Source organism: Aulostomus chinensis, chromosome 15, assembly GCF_037954235.1.
Source record: "Aulostomus chinensis isolate RoL2024-O1b breed Wild chromosome 15, RoL_Achi_v1.0, whole genome shotgun sequence".
NCBI classification, from domain to species: domain Eukaryota; kingdom Metazoa; phylum Chordata; class Actinopteri; order Syngnathiformes; family Aulostomidae; genus Aulostomus; species Aulostomus chinensis.
The window spans coordinates 22,955,248-22,975,754 of NC_141334.1; the positions used below are offsets into that span (position 1 = coordinate 22,955,248).

The 20,507-nt window shown below is 41.4% G+C and overlaps 1 protein-coding gene across 3 annotated transcripts in view; it reads right to left on the bottom strand.

Annotated features, from left to right (window-relative positions):
• Positions 1-542: 542 nt before the first annotated feature.
• Positions 543-20,507, bottom strand: part of LOC147249198 (kin of IRRE-like protein 3) — a 188,587-nt gene continuing 168,622 nt past the window's right edge. For 2 of the 3 annotated variants that reach the window (XM_086227191.1, XM_086227189.1), the window contains 6 exons: positions 18,572-18,679; positions 14,158-14,226; positions 13,467-13,511; positions 10,268-10,377; positions 10,085-10,171; positions 543-2,324 (listed from right to left, as the gene is read on the bottom strand). In XM_086227191.1, coding sequence (XP_086083317.1) covers positions 1,860-2,324; positions 10,085-10,171; positions 10,268-10,377; positions 13,467-13,511; positions 14,158-14,226; positions 18,572-18,679 — 884 coding nt within the window. In that variant the 3' untranslated portion in view covers positions 543-1,859. The remainder of the gene's footprint in view (positions 2,325-10,084; positions 10,172-10,267; positions 10,378-13,466; positions 13,512-14,157; positions 14,227-18,571; positions 18,680-20,507) is intronic. The other variant, XM_086227190.1, reaches the window with a different exon arrangement.

The window sequence follows — 20,507 nt, forward strand, 5'->3', positions numbered from 1 at the left end:
GGAGTTGGTGCCCAAGCACTGCATGCAGCTGCTCACTGCTCCATAGAGGAAGGGTGAAACGCAGAGGACAAGTTTGGCTGTGCAACATCCAAGTGACAAAGAAAGACTTCTTCTTCTCCTTCTCCTGAAAAAACAGCAGCACTCTGCATGGATAAAGTAACTGCTGGGCCGGTGAAGGAGCTCCACTTCTTCTTTGTTTTCTTAACAGTCCAAAAGTAGCAAAGAGAAAGTTGTCTTATTTCACACCCCAAAAAGACAGTTTTCTATCAGGTCAAATATTGACAAACCGGATTAACCTAAACTAACTAGCTAACTTGCCATGTCCAAATCCGGTGTCATCCCCCAATGTAATCTTAGTCGTGTTCTCTCCTGTGTCAGACTGTTACCATGTCATCATTGTCATGCTAAAACAGTTGTTCTTGAAAGTCTTCTCGATGTCAGGGTCTTTAGGTTCAGCAAGACTAGAGGAAAAAGATCTGATGTCAATCAAGATAATTGGAATAGATTACAAATACAAGGTTGAAGTGAGAAGACAAGACCAAGATTTTTTATTATGCAAAAAATGTGTCTGGATTCAGATGGATTTTTATTACCAGATGTATTTTCGTGGGATTCAAAGTCCATGGAAGATAGGAAATGTAAGATGACATCAATCTCACTTCATCCTTCTTCCTTGTCATTGAGGAGTTAAAACACATTGACAAATTGCTGAGTTTTACAGAGCGCTGATGTAAAAAACATGATATCAGCCAATTATTGAAAAGAGAAACCTGCTCTGCCATTCCAGAGTTACAGATCTACACAAGCTGCGAATGTCTCAAAAATGCACATCTCCAAACCCTGTAAACATCATCAGGTCTTTTCAGGAAGGTAAACTGCACCTTCAAAAGCAGCAGGTGCCTGAACACCCCTGCAAGTTAAGTGTGTGTGTGTGTGTGTATGTGTGTGTGTGTGTGTGTGTGTGTGTGTGTGTGTGTGTGTTTGAACAAGCATCTATTTCACCATGCATTCTGTGATCTGTTTATGAGGACTGATCCTCCAAAAAGCATACACAGAAATGTTCACAATGTCTGAAAAATAATATCCAAGAGCCAAATCAATGTACATCACATTATACAGACGGGCCCCCAATGATGGAGCCAGCATTAAAACTCTCCACAGTCTACAGGACACCAGCAAACAGAGTTTTGTCCTCTGAGATGATCACAAGAATGTTTGCCCTCATTGCTCTGAAGGCTGGAGAGACAGTTGATCCAGAGTTCTCTCAATCATTTCAAACAAAGCTATTTTTGGTTGCTTACCATCAGTCCACATGTAACTGCATTATGTCAAGGCATTCTGCAAAGATCCAATACAGTACAGTACAGCAACAAAATACTGCATTAGTTGACAAATATGATTGTAGGGAGGATACAACTGATTGTCATATATTCATGTTGGCTCCTGAGTAACCCTAGAACACTAACATTAAAATGAGTAACCCCTCACTAACTTTGGGTATATTTTACCCTGATATAATAATCCCGATAAAATATCGTTTTCATCAAAAAATATGTTAAAGTACAACACTGTATGCCAAATTGTAATACTCCTCTTCAATTTCCCAATATGCAGTGTAACATAAAATGAGAAAAAAAACAGGTAACATGGGGGACCCTATAAAATGACATGAAAATTATTGTGTGGGTGATAACCACCCAACGTTAGTGTTCTAGGGTTAAAAAGTCCTGCAGTGATACTGCAGTCTCATTAAGGTTTGTCTTCAATTGTCTCAATCTACAATCCAGGTTATGCCCCTTTTAAAATGCATTTGTGTAGATAAGTCTCATTGGAACATCCTCACATGGCTCCTCAGGCTGTTAGACATGGGTCTGCATGCGTTTCTGCAGAGGCCTGGTGAGGTCTGAGTTCTGGGAAGAGGACTGGGAGTAGTAGGAGGAGGACGAGGCTGACGTCTTGCTATCTTTGTCAAACTGCACATAGGCATCCTGCTTGCTGTAGCTGCTGACGCTGCTGTCACACTGAGTGTCAATGAAGGAGCTGGAGTCACTGAGGGAGCTTCTCTGGAACTCCCGCTCACACAGTTCGATGGAGCTGCTGCCCATACCAAGGACAAATCGCTGGCTGTAGTCATAGAGACGGTTGGGTCCAGCACCCAGGGTGTTGTAGATGTTGGTGAAAGACATGCCGGTGGGCACCCGTTGTTTGCCAATCGTCATAGTTCCACTGGGTGGGCTTTGGACTACATCAGGAGTCTGGGACATAGTAGGGCTGGTGTGTTGCTCATTGAAGGTGTTCACACTATAGTAGCCATTTGTTGGGTCCTTTTGTAAGTAGGCAAAAAAAAAAATTGAATTACTCAATGATGAATTTAAAACAATAAATGTGATTTTTACTGTTACTGTTGTTCGTAACTTTTTGTTTCAAGGGTTTGTTCTGAAGGTCACATGCAGAACCACAAAAATAGGTTGATGATTTACACGCTAATTACTGCAGCATGAAAATGCATTCTTTCGTGTTATGAGTCATCTGCCTGTGACTCCCACAACCCATTCACTCCATTAATGCTCTTCAGTATGCATGCTTGTGCAGCAGAGGATCAGAAGTCTGTCAAATCATTCGTAACATTGCTCCATGCTCTCTCTCAAACCTGACCTAACTGACATAACTGACTCTTTGCCTGCTGTTGTGCAAATAAGAAGCACAAATGTGTGGTTGTGAGTGCTGAATATATTTAAAAGAAAATAAACCAGGATTTCATGTGATACTAATTTAATAAGTAAGATAGGACTAAATTGCAAGGCAAGTTTTCATTGCAGCTGATGGAAGGTTGGAGCATGGGTCAAGTTAGAACTCCAGACATTCTGAATCAAGGGGTAAAACCAGGAAACTTTGTCTTTATTTGGAATTGCAAGGACATTTGTTTGACATTTTTATTATTTTTCTTGTTTGTCTACCTGTCTTTTAGCAGGATTATGTAAATGTATCACCATTTTTGCCTCCTGTAACAGCTCTGATCCACTGAAAGTGTCACATATTTCAGTATAGTGGTGTCAAAAATGAACAGTCCAGTAAAGACACAGCACAGAAAATGGATTAAAACTCACAAGAGATCGTCATTATCATTTTGGATTCATTGTGCAAAGACTCCATTGCTTAAGTCCTGGGCTGGATGATAAAACTTTTGAGAGGGGTATATTTACTCTGATAAGAATGAAAAAGCTGCAGCAGACGAAGCAACTTCTGGGAGTTTTTTCCTGCAGATAAATCGCTTATTCCATTGCAAAATAAAACTTTCAAGAAAAAGAGAGGGTTTATTTTAGGTGGTAACATGTTCCTCGACACAGTAACTGCAATAATGTATTCATCTATCCATACCACTTATCCTGTTAGGGGTCATAGGGGGCTGGAGCTTATCCTAGCTATCATCCGGTGAGAAGCAGGGTACACCCTGGGCAGGTTGCCAGTCCATTGGAAGATTGACTTAGATAGACAGAAAACCATTCAAAGTCACATTCATACCTACGGGCAATTAAGCATCTCCAATTAACCTAACGAGAAAAAATCTGGTATGTGGGAGGAAACAAGAGCACCCAGAGAAAACCCACACAGACATGGGGAGAACATGCAACTCCACCCTGCTGGATGTTGGATTTGAACCCTGAATCTTTTCACTGTGAAGTTAACAGCTACATAAATATGAAATGTGATATTATGGTTACATTCCACAGTCCTTTGAAAGTAATGGGAATTAAACACCTTCTCAAAAAAACAAAAAAAAACAACAACTCTGGATCCAATTTCAAATCTTCCTTTTCCTTTTGAAATTTTTCAGAGAGCAGTTGCTAAACAGCTTTGTGAATTTTTTCAAAACAGTAGATTATTTTAGGATTTCCAGTCAAGTATTAGGGTTCATCATAAGGCAGAAACAGCTTTAGTCAAAGTTACTGAGGAACCTCTGATGGCATCAGATGAGGAACTTGTCTCCATGCTGGTCTTATTAGAGCTTAGTGCAGCTTTTGATATCCTTGACCATCATATCCTGTTACAGAGATGAGAGAATGTCATTGGCATGAAAGGAACCAAACTAAGCTGGTTTAAGTCATATTTACTAGGTTGATCTCAGTTTGTACTTGTGAATGATGATTCCTCTGAGAACACTACAGTCAGCTACGGTGTTTCATAAGGTTCCACGCTTGGACCAGTCCTCGTCACATAATGAGGAAACACTCAATTAATTTTCACCGTTCTGTAGACGACAGATAGCTGTACTTGTTAATGTATATACATGAAACCAGTCAGCTGACTAAACCTGAGGCCTCTCTAAAGGACATAAAAACATGGTTGACCCTTAAGGGATTGTAAAGAATCTTGGAGTTCTCTTTGATCGGGATCTGTCATTCAACTCCCACATCAAGCAAATCTCCAGGACCAACTTCTAACATTGCTAAGATCAGGCACATCCTGTCTCAAAAAGATGCAGAAAAACTAGTCCATGTTTTTGTCACTTCCAGGCTGGATTACTGCAATTCCCTCCTATCAGGCTGCACCAGTAGGTCCCTAAAGACTCTCCAGCTGGTCCAGAACGCTGCTGCCCATGTGTTGACTAGAACTAGTAGAAGAGACCATGTCTCTCTGTACTGGCTTCTCTGCTTTCACTCCCTGTCAAATTCAGAATAGAATTCAAAATTATTCTTCTACCATGAAAAGCCCTCAACAATCAGGCACCTTCATATTTGACAGAGCTCGTATTCCCCTATTATCCAGCTGGAACCCTTCGCTCCCAGGATGGAGGGTTACTTGTAGTTCCTGGAGTCTGTAAAAGAAGAATGTGAGCCAGAGCTTTCAGCTATCAGGCTCCTCTCCCAGTTTCAGTCCAGGACACAAACACCCTCTCTTTGTTTCATAGCAAATTTAAGACCCAACTTTTTAATAACGCTTATAGTTAGGGCAGCTTGGGCTGGCCCTTACATATGCTGCTATAGGCTTAGGCTGCCAGGGGATATCCCATGATACTCTGGGCTTCTTTCTCCCCCTCTCTGTCCTCTCTGTCCTCTTGTACTCATACCTGTTGCTAACTTGACCTCTTCTCTGGAGTCTTCGTGCTTCCCCACATCCCAGATCCTGACAGATGCTGCTGTTGGAGGAGGCTACAGACCAGACGAGGCTCAAGCTGCTACCCGTAGTATCAGTATTAGTATTAGAACTGGTAGTATTCATATTAGTAATCTCAATACTGAACTAGCATTAATATTAGCATTGTGTTTGTAATGTATTTGCGAGTGAATAATTGCTCATATTATGCTGAAACTGACTGCTTGAGTATCCTGTAGATGTTATAATCGGTAGCTAGTTGTTATTGTTTGCTGCGCCCTTCATCCCTCTGTCTTTCTCTCTTCTCATTTTCTCCTTCCAGCCTGTTCACGTCCCCATCTGTCTGTCATTCTCTCCCTCTTTTTTCTCTCTTTATCTTTGCCCCTCTCTTTCCTTCTCTTCATCTGTCTTTTTCTATTGTCTGTCTTTGTCTCTGCCCCACTTTCCTGCTCTCTTTTCCCTCAACCAGTCAAATAGATGGCCGTACCCATTGAGCCTGGATCTGCTCGACGTTCCTGCCTGTGAAAAGGAAAGTTTAAAATTCATTGAAGGAGTGTGGTACTAGACCTACTTGTAAAGTGTCATGAGATAACTTTTGTTGTGATTTGGCACGATATAAATAAAATTGACTTGACTTGAATTTCACTGTTACTACATAAAAGTAACCTAATTCGCCATGAACTATTACTCTTACACATTATCCCAAAACACGGGCTCCACAGTATACTATAACTATACCATACAAGAATAGCAAGAACATCAATATACCCTAACAAACAAACATGTTGGAGCCGTGCTCACCTATAATATTATTAATTTGTCAACAGATGGTCTGGTCTCTACATATAACATACTCCTCTCAGATGTGTAGAACCATCTTGTTCCGCTCTGATTCTTCAGTATGCCCTTTAGTCATCATGCTCTATAAGCTATTGATCACCAGTTGAGTATCTCAGCAGGAAATTGGATACTTCAGTCTGCAAGGATTATGGCAGTACCACTAAAGAACCACGGGACTGACAACACATATTACTCCAACATTATCCTTAAAGACAATGTAATTCCATAGCCCTTTTCTCAAAGTTAACAAGATACACCAAACTGCTAAACAATTTTTCTGGATAAAAAGGGGAGCAATTGCCCTCGTCCTTCAGAAATCTGGAACTGATCTTGAGAACTATAAGAACTAAAGACCAATCTCAAATCTCCCATTGTAGCCAAACTCCTTAAGCAGACTATTGCAGGTCAGCTCTAAGTTCATCTGTTTAAAAACAGTTTATTTCAGTCAGGATACTGGGCAAAACTTCTTGCAGACACAGCCCTGACCAAAGTAATGAACAGGCTTCTCATAGCTTATAAAATATACACATCCTGTTGGAACTTTGGGTGGCATGATGGTGCAGTGGTTGGCACATACACATCCTGTTGGAACTTTGGGTGGCATGATGGTGCAGTGGTTGGCACTGTCACCTCACAGCAAGAAGGTTTCAGGGTTTGAGTCCTGGCTTGGGCACAGGATCTTTCTGTGTGGAGTCTCCATGTTCTCCCTGTTCCTGCGTGAGTTCTCTCTGGGTACTCCAGCTTCATCCCACAGTCCAAAGACAGCAAGAGGTGACGAGGCTGATGGGATACTCTAAACTGACCGTAGGTGTGACTGTGAGTGTGAAAGGTTGTCTGTCTCTATGTGTTGGCCCTGTGATGGACTGGCACCCCGCCCAGGGTGAACCCCGCCTCTACCCTGCCTCTTTCCCAGTATATATATATATATATATATATATATATATATATATATATATATATATATATATATATATATATATATATATATATATATATGTGTGTGTGTGTGTGTGTGTGTTTATATGCTATTATTATTTTTTAAGTGTCCTTTGGTGTCTTGAAAACTGTATTATAACTATTATTATTATTAACCCCCCCCCCTTCCATTTTCTATTCTGCTTCTCTGTTCAGGGTCATGGGGGGCTGGAGCCTATCCCAGCTGACACTGGGCAAGAGGCACGGTATAACCTGAACAGGTCTGCAGTCCAGGCTCAGTATCTTGCTCAAGGATACTTAGACATTGTCACCGGGCGAAGTGAGGATCAAACCAGCAAGGTTGCTAGACGGCCACTCTACCTCCAAGCCATGCTTTCCCTTATTATTATTATTATGATAATTATTATTATAATTATTATTATTAGTCTCTTTGAGCAGGATAACATGCACTTCCACCCTCCAAAAGTTGTTCCAGAGTGGTCAGAGAATCACAAAAAGTTTAAAATTTTGACTTGCTCTCTTAATTCCCCAAATCTTGTTCCAACCGAATGTGTGAATTTGATCTGTGGAGGCTCCGCCCACCTAACAATTTACAGTATATAAACGATCTGCTACCAACATCACCACATCACACCTGCAGAGGTCTTGTGATGTTGATAATCAGTGAATCAAAGCTGTTTAGATGCAAAAGGGGGATCACACAATGTTGAGCAGGTAGTCATATTGTTCTATCTGATGATTGTATGGTGATGATTGAAGGATGGGTTACAAGCCTTGGCAGATGTCTGCCCTCTGGGTGCATCTTTTGTTTGTCCTATGTCCTTTTATATGCTTTTGTTCTGTATGTAAGATATCACTTCTCTAAGTTGCTATATTTGTTTTGCTGATTAGCTACTCATGGCCTTCAAAGTGAAACTTTCCCCTGGCAGGAAACACAGCATGTTATTAAGGAAGACCATTTACATTTGACATGTTCTCATATCCATAGGGAACTGAAGGATAGCACAACCAGCGTACATAACTATTGTCTTCTAGCACTACACGTGCAACTGGTGTGTGTGTGTGTGTGTGTGTGTGTGTGTGTGTGTGTGTGTGTGAGAGAGAGAGAGAGAGAGAGAGAGAGAGAGAGAGAGAGAGAGAGGGAGAGAGTGTGCCTCCCTGTCAGTGCCACGATTCCAAGAAGGGATTAGAAAAGAAATGTAGACTTGCATTCAATATATTGGGATCTCCTCGTTTCTGTCATAGCTGGATGTCTGGCTCCAACTCAGTGTCAGTGTCATCTAGCTGGGAGAATGTATTAAGAGTATGCACAGACAGTGGGCACTCTCATGACTATCACAGTAAAAGAGAACCATGCAGATTTGCCTTGAACCTACATTTTCATTAATGGCCAGCAAGGAGTGACTGCAGGAGTTATAGGAAAAGGAAAGGCAAGGCAAATTATATTAGTATAGCTCGTTTTCTCAAACAGTTTGTCTCAAGAATGAAAAGGTCTGATTGTGCAAAAGTCTACAGGAAGATGAGTCTATTTCTCCCTTTGCTTTATGACCTCAGCGAAACTTTCTGGCCAGTTTATGGACTCAATAGTTGCTTTCAAGTCTTCATTCCTGCATGATGTCCAGGGTATTCTTGAGGATGTGGTGCCCCTGTTACCTACAATTTGCTACCATGGTGACCTTTTGTCTTATTCAGATCAACCTCTCACTCCTTTTCCCTCAATTTGTGTAATGTGTAATTATATGGTAATCAATTGATACAATTGATGTCTCCCCAGCTTCCCAAAATACTTAAAAAAGTCCAAAAAGTTAACTTTTAAGCGCAGTGCAAAAAATATAAAAATTGACAACTATAAAACAAACGCTTTTAGTTGTACATGGATCAAGTGGCTGATGTAAGAACCCCCCACTGCAGTGGACCTCCAAAGTGGTATTTCACACACTGGCAATAGCCAAAAACACTGAAGTCAGAATTCACAGACCAATGGGTAACTCACTCTGGCTAGAAAAGTCATGAGCTTTGAGCAGATCTGTACGACACAGCAAACTCATCCCTGTCATCTGAGTTAAATTGGTCTTTAGGAGCTTTTGTGAGTGTGATTACAGTCAGAGTACTGAGCAAAGATGGCTTGTATTGCAATAGATCCAGGTTCCAGTCTTGGTGGGCTGATTGCTCTCTCCCTTTGCTTCAGAGGAGCTTTGAAGTGGGAGATTTGATTTTCTGGTCTGAGTAGCAGGTCAAGAAGGGACCTGCAAATCTATTAATCAATGTGGCTGTGAACCTCAAACATCTCCAAGCATCAATGTGCTATTGTGGTGGATTTTGCTTTCAATTGGTTACTTTTAGACTTCGACCTTATAAAGAGGCTGACTGATTACTTTGTGAGGTTATTCGATGTTAAAGAGCTGAACCTGAAATGACTGAGAACAAAGAAGATAGGTAGATGGAAGCAGGAGGACTTAATGAGAGTAATAAGAGCCTGATCCAACTATCATGTTGCTGCTACAGAGCTAATGGAGAACCAGATATAAATAACTTTAATGCTTATCTCTTCCTACTAATTCTCCCTTAGGGCTCAATGGAAAAATGAGCAGGGAGAGGCAATCATTTATCTCGCTCTTTATCTCTCCCGTGTGTATGTCCCGACCTGTAGAGTATTAGACTAATTGAATTGGAGCGATTCCTTTGGTAAGGCACATGGACCTCTTGCCATCTCATGGGAAAGGCAGAACTGTGATAGTTGATCTTCGCCTTTGCCAATAATGTTTAGCCTATATGTGGTCCCCTGGTCACTGATATTTGGATTATTCAGATTGATCAAATATTGGATTCAGCTGAATTAAAGGATGTCATCTTTATGGGATATCACAGAGAATGAATTTACTAATCCAAGCAGGTTCTTTTGCACTGGTGGCTCTATGGAAACTACTACTAACTACTAACTAAATATCACAAACATGCCCAGAAATAGGAAGTATTTTAAATGTATTTTGTGCTGTGAGTATATCACTGCAATGTTACAAAACATGACAATAATTAATGTTCTCAGGTACATTTGAGAGAATGATGAGGAATGGAGAACAGTGTAAGTGGAGGTAGAACTAGAGAGGGACAGATTATGAAGGCAGCGATGAAGAGTGATGAACAGAAGTTTAAAAGCCAAACCCATAGATTTTCTGCAGGATATTCTGTCTGATTATTCTCAGGATGCACCCACCTTGATGTGCTGGAACTCCTTCTCTTCCTCCTGGAGCACCTCCAGCTGCTTTAATGCAGGCTCCTGCTGGAACTCACTGCATTCCATCTGTATACAGAGAGTAAGGACAGGAGATTTGAAAGCCTTCGAGACTCATTGTTTGACAAGCTGATGACAAGAGAACCTCAGACTTTGTTCACGCACCATCATCTGCTTGATGTTAGTATGCTCCTCACTCTCCCGTGCTGCGTCATGATCCTTGTGGACGATTTCAACCCGAATGTCTTTTTTTGCTGAAACCACTCCTTTAAGGTCTGGACAAGAGGGAAAGTTGGAGCAGTGTGACCTAACAGTTAACTCAAGGGGGTTTTCATCAGACATTTATAAGACTCTGCGTCAGTATGACCTCACTTCCTGAGCACTTGGATAAATCTCAACCAGGACCAGTCACTAGTGCCTGAAGGTTCCCATATGCCACTGGTCTGTCTAATAATGCAACTGTGTGCAGCTGCCCAGGAGAATGAGTCACAAATATCTGACGTACCACAACAGCACCTTTCCAACTGGCCAAAAATCCTCTAAAATCTGTCTTTTGTTAGTTTATACAAATATTGTGCATTGATAATGAACAAAAAGAAACAATTAAATTACTAATCACCAGCATGGGTTAAAAATTAACAATACAATCTGATGTGAAGAAGGGTTTTATCGATATACACTTCTGAGTCAAATGACACAGCAGAAGTATTTTTCAGCCCCAGTTCCAGCTGAGACAGATGAGAGACCACAACCCAGGTGAAAGTGATCATTAGCAGCCAGCTTCCATTCTCAGACACACATACGATGAGACATCAGAGCTCCACTATCAACAATATCTATGGACAAATGAAAGCTTTTCATCTCTGTCAGTAATTCACACAACTTTCAAACCTGCCTGTGTTCAAACAGTAATGCCATTGGGTTTGAGAAACAGATCGATCCAAAAAAATACAACAGAAACATGATCCCTGTTCTCCATGCTGCTTGAACTACAACAACCAAAGATTGTAGCAAAGCCCTAGATGCTACACTCTGGTGTTGTTTTCACAAAACTTTCATGACATTGAACATGACACACCAAAACAAACTAACAAACAAATAAAAAAAATGGGAAAACCAAAGGCAACTCATCGCCTTCTCAAAATAAGAATAATCAGTTGTTTTTTAGAGTGGGTATATGGATGTGTGTAGTGTATGCAGTGTGTGTGAGTATATGGATGTGTGTAGTGTGTAGTGTGTATGAGTACACAGATGTGTGTAGAGTGTTCAGTGTGTTTGAGTACATGGGTATGTGTACTGTGTGGGAGTATATGGGTGTATCAAGTGTGATTGAATATGCACGTAGTGTAGTGTTTGTGAGTATGCAGGTGTTTAGTGTGTGCTAATACGTGGGTTGGTGTAGTGTGTGTGTATGTGGGTGTGTAGCGTGGGTGTTAGTATGCAAGTGTGTAGTGTGTGTTGTGCTAGGAAAAGGGTAAATGATGACTGGATCTTACTGCTCTGTTTTTTTCTTTTGGAATTCTGAAAGTTTTTTATTTTATAAGCTGTTATTAACTTTGTGAATGTTCAGCCACAGATTTCAGAATTGCAGTTTTAATGTTAAACATGAAGGGAGACTGCGCACATAACATGGTATTCAGAGGCTGTGGTACGAGTATCTATCATGTATAGTATTTGGGGGAATTCTCTGTTTTTTGTAAACATCATATGCTGAATTTGATCAAAATTGAGATAAGCCCCATAACCAGGTTACTCTAATCCATGTTAAAACCGTTGCTGTTCTTTCTCAGAGTCAAAGGTTTGGCAAAAGTTAACACAAAAGCTCAACCACCAACTATTGCCTTGCATATATTTGTCACACTCATCATACTGATTTTACTACCGCACTCTGATTCATGTAGAGTATTTGTTGCTTCATATGTTGCTGCCATTTGTGTACCAGCCCAGGGACAATATATGAGAATTAGCTGCTACCTAACTCTGGAGCAATTACTTTTAATTCACTGTTATTCATCTATTGGATAATTGGTGAGGGAAAGCACTTTCTGTCCCACTGATAAACACAACAGCTGCAGTGTTACGATTGCTTATGAAGCTTGAATTATGTGTTACATGAATTTAAGTGCAACAAGATAAACTAGACAGACTGTGGTGCTGAATAGCTTCTTTATTGGTACTTATTAATGTTTGGCTGTAATTAATGATCCTCCACTCTCTAAGCTAGGATGGAGCTCCTCCCTCTCTCAGCCCACCACATAAAGTTTTGTAGTTTGATTCATATATTAATTACCATAAAAAGTTTGATCACATTTTTATCTGAAGTCGAGTAACCGTTTTTTTTCACTTGGAACTAGACTTGGAGTTCGGACTTTTCACTGGGACCATGTTTCTGTCTGCACTGCAAGCGTTAGTGCTCAATTAAAACTGTTCCTAGATGTGACTCTTAAATGTAGCTGTTCACATTATCTTTTAAAATTAGAGTCAAATGGCCCTGATGTAACATGCTTGCACAGAAGAACAACATGACATCACACATGTCGGTGTACAGAGACATGAAGGCCACAGATGTAAGTGGATACAATCTCATTTGTAGGTTATTGTTTAGTGAAATAGAATGGAACAGAATGCCTTTAATGGCACTGTATGGTGTAGATACAATGAAATTGGGGTGCAACTCCAATAGAAACATAGATAGCCTAAATAAGTAAAAAATACAAATCCAAGCTACACTAGAACAGTCTTAATTTATGCAGTGCATAGCACTGAACAATAGGCCCAAGAAATGTATTGGACATATAATTTAAATTTAAATTGTATGGTGCAAATGGTGATTGTACAGTGCAATTGGCAAAAGTAAGGCACACGTGTTTTATGTCCAGTAGCAGTGGTGTGGAAAGCAGGCGAATGTAGAGGCAATGGATGTGTCAGAGAGGAATGAAGAGAAGGAGAATGTATGTTGTAATAATGGCTCCTTGTGGAGCATTGGCTTCAGTAAATCTACTACGTCACTGTCCTGTCACTAACCACATCCTTTGCTGTCTACTGTTTGTTTTTGTTTTGTGACTCCTGCCTGTGCACAATCGTGACAAATGTTGATGAGAGTGACACGCTGAATTCCAAAATGGTTGGCCTGGCTGTTTGGACTTAGATCGCATTTTAAAAAACAGCTGGAATTGACTGCACTCACTCAAGTTTTGTGTTCCTACCAACACTGAATGGAGGCAGTGCTGAATAATGCTACTACATTTGACTGAATGCTGATTAAAGCTTTTCCCTTCACGGAAAAACCCACAGTTTTGGCCAGTGGGAATATGTCTTAAAGTTGCAAACCGATACCTGTCACATGTGTTAACCCAGTACGAACCTTGCAGAGCACTCAGGTTGGCTGGTTCAGGACTAATGGCTGTTCCTGGAATTAAAACTAAACATTAGCTTCAGATGTGGAACAAATTACCACAAAGAGCTCTGACTTGAAATAATCCAACCCACATTCAACACCTTGCTAAGAACACACTTTTTAACATTGCTTTGAAGGTATTCGGTAGTGCCCTTGCTTGGTGCTCTGTCAATCAGTTGCCTCTATTACTCTGTAAATCGCTAAGGTATGAAATGTGCTATTCCTGTTCATTTGGATCACTGGGACATGTCTAAAACACACTTAATTTCTGGTCTGTGCCAGAATGTGTTGGTGTGTCTGACAGTTTTCACTATCGTCTGTTTTCTAGCACCTCTGCTCCATCTAGAAAGAGCCAGTAAACTGTCATTGATTTACATGTGTAGGCAACACAATTGCTGTACTTTGCCATGCAAAATTTAGATTTCTATGTAGTGTAGCAGGCACTTAAAACCCAAGAGGGACATCTGTTTAAGCTAAGATTAGATGTTACCATTCATCATTTATGGATATGTGGAGAGGTGCTTACTATACTATGTTTAAGAGGATATATTATCCTTAGTTAGCACGAGAGATCTAAACCCACACCAATCATGTCATCAAAAACCTGCATTGCTCAACATACTATGACTCACTGAACACCATTTATCAAAAACCTTACTCTCAGTTTTCACATCTCGTTGGCGGGAAAGGGACACAGGCAGAGAGGACATGACCAGATGGACATCCTCTGTAGACAGTAACAAAAACATCAGTGTGGGTTAGAACAAACCATGTCTGTATTCTCATTTCATGAAACAATAGCAGGATTATCATTCACATGTGTGTGTGTGTGTGGGGGGGGGGGGGGGGGGCAAACGCTTCACACAAAAGGGTATCTATGGACAGAAACTTTAAAAATCCCAAACAATAATATTCCACCAAAATGGGGTTTCTTAGAACAGTTTCACCAAATCAAAAAAGAAATTATCATGGTGTTGTGTGGACCACGTTGACTTTTAGTTGGGGCATCACTGACGACTTAGTTTTGATCTTGTTCCTTGTTTTCCTTGTGGTATTGGTGCTCAATGTTTCTCCTTAATTTGTTCTCAATCAGTCATAATTCAGTTGTGGTTTTATTTAGAAATAAACTTTACTGTGTGCTTACTTTCTCCTTTTGTGCTTTTTCATCTGCTTTTAAAGACCCACTCTGATGAAAATCACGTTTTACATGTTGTCCACATGTTCAGGTGGCATTTTTCTGATGCTAGAGGACATATCATTTCTGAGTATTTCTGCGTTTAAATTGCTGTGAACCAATGTGACAGTAAAAGGCAGGCTCGGGGCGGACTGCCTTTCACACATCACGAAGCCGCTGGGCGGGCCACAAGCTCCTGCCCCGCTCCACCCGTTCAGACTCTGAGGAGTAGAGGAGACGATGGTGGATCAACACATATGTGCTGTTGCGGGTTGCAAGAAAAAAGATAATGACATTAGCTTTCATAATCGACATAAACACTTTGCTGTGAGAGAGGAATGAATATGGTTCCTTGGCCATAGTAATATAACAAACCACTCTTTGGTTTGCATTCAACTCTTCTTTGAAGACAGTTTGACCAGCTGGCAGCAGAAGAAAATGGGCTTCGCCAGCAAATCTAATTTGAAGCCAGATGCTTTGTCTTCCATCAAGACACCATCAAGTGGAAAGCCTGTTTCTTAACCAGTACGTTTTTTTTTCTGTCAGGTGCGAATAATTCACGTGAGCCTGGTGCTTGAGACCTGGGGCCTCATGTTTCAATACTTGCGTAGATCTCATACTAACAAACTGCGGTCGCAAGAATCGCGAAAGTTGCGTACGCACAAAAAAAAAATCCGGATTTATCAATATGTGCCAGCGCCGGAATCCAGGTGGAGGAGAGACAGCAGATTCTGTTTGGCATCCTGTCCATTGGTGTCAGTATAAACAATAAACGTTGTGAGTGGGATAAGAAGTGCGAGAGGGAGAACGAGGTGGGTTCAGAGCAACACCCCCCCGCGGAGATTAAAAAAAAAAGTGGTGGGTCCTGTTATTGGCTAAAGTTCCCTTCTTGTCACCAGTGATGTTGATCATCATGTTCATACATCTTAACCACTTCTAATGACGGAGAAAACGAGTCGCTACGTATTTGAGGTTTTATGACGACTGTAGAAAAGTGTTCGCTCTATCCTTTATTGAATGCTCAAAGTGATACAAAGCACAGTTTTCCTCACTAAACCTGTGTGAGCATCACTACGTCATCAGCTTGCACCACTGCTGGCGCTCTGAAAGATTTCCTCTCTATTTCTAATGCATGTCTGCAGTTCTAACTTCCTAAACAATGCAAGCTAAACGTATGACTAAATTCAACACTGCGCAATCACTAAAGGCAATAACTACAATAATCAATTGGCTTAAATCTAAATTTAAATAACAACATGGAAAATGGCACTAACAGGACCTCAAGGTGGAGGTCAAGTGGCGTACAGCTGCCCTCCGGAGGAGTGCGGGCCAGACAGGTGGGGGTCAGGGAGAGGGGCATCTGACGGAATTTGAGCAGCGGGTGGCGGCAGTCACGGGCAGCACCTCTGTGGGGGGGATTGTCTCACACGGATCTAGAGGGAGGGTCCTCACACATGCAGTCCTGCAGTCGCAGGAGGACATAACGTGGATCAATGAGCGGCTCGACTGCCTAATAAATGTTCTGGAACGTTTAGAGGAAAAATGAATTAATCTGGCTTCGTGAATCGTGTAATTGCTTTTTACCCATTCACACTGTGGAAATGAAATTCTGGCGTGCGAGGACGGCTGCCTGGCCGGGATTGGCGTCCATCCCTCCAGCCTCTGCACATCGATGATCTGCACATTGATGGAGTGGAAACCCTACGATGAACGTAAGCGTGTTCCTCATGGGACGGCGCTCTTATGGCAACATGAGTGCAGTCATTAGAGAATCCGGCTGTCGCTGCAAATTGCGCACTGTAAGGGAATTTAATGTACCTGCAGGAGAAGCGGATGATCAGGTCCACCACCCAGGGCATGGCCCGGCTGAGGGTCGACTGACTCACCCCAGAACGGTCCGCCATCTCCCGCTGGAAAGCTTTTTTGTGCCCGATGTATGTGCGGTTATCAAATAATGTCAGTTGCCAAACACCGCCACAGGGTGTCGCCAACGGGCCAAAGTGCAGTTAACGCAAGAATCGGCTTTACGCCAACTTCTACGGAACCTCCAGAGTTGGCGTGAAACAGCGCAAGAATCGACGAAGTTTTCGCGTTGATACATCTGAACGTGAGCATCGATCCTGGCGTATGCAAGTTTTTCTTGAGTAAACCGCGTTGATACATGAGGCCCCAGGTCTGGAGAAATGTTGTGACTGCCGGGGAGTTGAAACCCACCACACTCACCATCCAGAATAGTTCATTCACCTCATTGTTGAGGTCCTGTTCGTGCCATTATCCATATTGTTATTTAAATTTAGATTTAAGCCAACTGATTATTGTAGTTATTGAATTTAGTGATTGCGCAGTGTTGAATTTAGTCCTACGTTTAGCTTGCATTGTTTAGGAAGTTAGAACTGCAGACATGCATTAGAAATAGAGAGGAAATCTTTCAGCGCGCTAGCAGTGGTGCAAGCTGATGACGTAGTGATGCTCGCGCAGGTTTAGTGAGGAAAACTGTGCTTTGTATCACTGTGATCGTTCAGTAAAGGAGCAACGGACACAGCAACTCGTTCTTTCCGTCATTAGAAGAGGTTCAGAAATATGAACATGATGATCAACAACACTGGTGATTAGAAGGGAACTTTAACCAATAACAGGTCCGACCACTTTTTTTTTTCATCTCGTTACCATGCATTGCTCTGAGCCCACCTCGTTCTCCCTCTCGCACTTCTTATCCCACTCACAACGTTTATTGTTTATACTGACACCAATGGACAGGCTGCCAAACAGAATCTGATGTGTCTCCTCCACCTCCCCGACCAGCTCGCACGTCGTGGACTTCTTTTTTTTGACCCTATTTAAATAAATTTGCATATTTATAGATGGGCGTAACGGGGGCGGGCCCAGTCCTCCCACATCTGCACTCAATTCCACGCTGATTGGGATGTATCAAGGAAACGTGCGTGGATCCCAGCGCTGGCACATATTGATACATCCGGATTTTTTTGTGGGTAGGCAACTTTCGCGAGGGTATCCCCCCGCTGTGTCATGTGCGAGGGAGGGCACTGAGCAGCGCTGTCTCCACCCACAACTCAGTGGGGGATCGCTAATGAACTACTGCGTTTGGCAGAAGCAGAGTCCTGGAAAATGGTGCAGGTTTTGTGATTTTGGTTAAAAATTGCATAATCACAATTTATAGACCATTGAGAATGCTTTAAAATAGCTAAAAAGGAGGATCAGAGTGGGTCTTTAAGGGATTCACCTGTATCTTGTTAGTTAATCAGGCCTCAACAGTTGTGGTCCTCTTCCCAGTGTTTCTTATCTGATCAGCTCCTTCCCTGCTCTCCTGTTCTTCCACCAGTTTCTTATTGTGTTGCTAGTCATTATATAATTCTGAGTTCCGATGGTATCTGCTGAAACATGTTTATGTCAGCACTACAACTCAATATCTATGTCACTAAACCCACATTGTCAATATGGTGTAAGGCTTCCTGTGGCATGAAGTAAACTGTATATTTGTAAAATCGTTAATGCAGTATCTACTGAGTGTCTTCATGGATTTAAATATTGAGTCACTTATTCAAAATTGAAAACATTGAGAAATGTATCATTGCATGGATACTACTCGTCAGTCATAGCCCTGTAACCACCACATCTTTGGCCACTTTAGTTACTCAACAAGAATCTAACCATGAAAATACATTTGTTTTGAATTTGCCTCCTGTGGTATTAAATGGGTAATGGATTTGTACACATTATCTCACAAGCCTTAATAGACTTTCAGTACTGTGACATTTTATTGTTTCAGTGGCAGGTGGTGTGAGCTTCAGCATACTGAATATAGTGGATCCCAACTGACCATGTTCTGTTTAATATTCAGAGAAATGGACATACGGCAAGTGTAAAGACACAAACATACTTCTTTGGAATCTGGTGCAGCAGAAAGCCCCTAATGTCCCCAGGAGGATGGAGAGGGCCAGAAAGGCGCCCACGGCCACACCGATGATAACAGCAAGCCGCAGAGTCTCTGCACAAACAAAGCAGGAGACATGTTTAGACATGCTGCTTCCACTTTTCTTGCTCTCTGCCCCCCCTTTCTCTCACTCTCACTCTCACTCTCACTCACATGCTCACACACGCACACAGCTGTGTGATGTGTGGATCTAACAATAGGTAGCTGCAGAATTCTGTACTCAAGTGGTTTTGACAAGCTGGTCTGGACACATAATTCAGGTCAGGTGTTTTAAAGATCCATGATCCAGTTTGACCTTTGAGATTTGGAAGAGTTGTTGAAAGGATGTTCAACTCAGTCCAGGTCCCTGCTAAAGCTCCACCAGCCTCAGAAACCCATCACATACATACATACACATACATATACTGTATGTGTACACTTACTCATGTTGGCATTACTGATTGTTTGCACAACTGCTAAGGCACATCAGTCAAAACGTAAGTCAATTAAGCTTTGCCATTTATGTCATTTTCCAAACTCTATCAACATGCATCCTGGCCAAACAGTTAATCTCACCTTCAAAACTTGTTTAAAACATCAAAACACTGCATGGATGTCAAACATATTAGCAACACTTTTCAAGAAAGCAAACAATTTACCTTGGACTCAGTGGGCCAAAAACAACTATAAATTCTGAACTTTTATTTCTGAGGTTTGAACAATTTTGTGATTAATCTATATTTTAGTCTTGAATAAACACAGCTTTTCCTTTTATTTACTGTACAAGAGTGACCATTCAAGAGAGAACTAAAATACATTTCATCTAAATGAAATGAGCAACCAATCACGTAGAAAAGAGCAGAGGAATGTGCAGACTCAGGAGGCTGAAAATTTCTTTTGATAATTTCAGTGCTAATATGATGATATAATCTACTATCCAGCAATTTTAACCTGGAAGTACTGAGTAGCCCATAGTTCTGGTTAGTTAAAGTATGGGGCGCCAGCATTTAGAAATTACTGGATACTCACTTAGGCAGTATTAGAGTGGTTTTCGGGGGGTTGAGAATGCTGAATACATTTCTTGTGTTTTCCATTTTAAAAAGGGGCCAGTTAGACCTTAAATGTCTACATTTAAATTCTCAGAGAGACTGCTGTGAAGTGGAGGTATTTGGCTGTGGCTGGCTCCCTTGTAGCTTCCTCATGGCTTTCTTTTGCCTGCTGATGGGAAGAGATATTCTGATGAGAATGATTTGTAAAACTTTCCGATGTGTGTCTTGGATGCATCGCAACCATGTGCACATTGGAGAAGTGTTCGGTGCTGTCTCGCCCTCCATTTCTGGACCCAGCAGTGAGCACAGCACATTGCATCTTGTGTGGTCTGTGCACTGTACAGAGTCAGGGCTAATATCAAACATGATTCCAACAGAGGTTCCAGCTGTCCTCTGATTCCACATATTTCTCCATCATGCTGGATGAAAGCACTGATATGAAAGACATGGCCTAGTTACTTTTCTTTACATGATAAGATATTCGTAACGTAATTCTGAGTGTTTTATCATTGATTAGTATATCAATATATATTTGAAAACGTGGATCCCTTCGTTGTAACTTCAGAGCTCAGAAGATTGACACACACAGTTGAAAACAATTGCAGATTCAAGAACATATTCTAGCACGTGTGTTTCAGGTTTCCATCTGACTGTCTGCTGTGTGGCTGTCACTTACTTTACTCAAGCCAGTGTAGCCCTCTGAGAGTAAATGTTGCCCACCTCTGCTGTAGCTGAACAGAGAGGCTATACTCCTGTACTGTTAACTTTGATCATAATGGTGATGCTTGGAATGCTTCATTTTTTTCTGAGATGGTACTAAGTTTGAGAACCACTATAAGATAATAAATAGAATA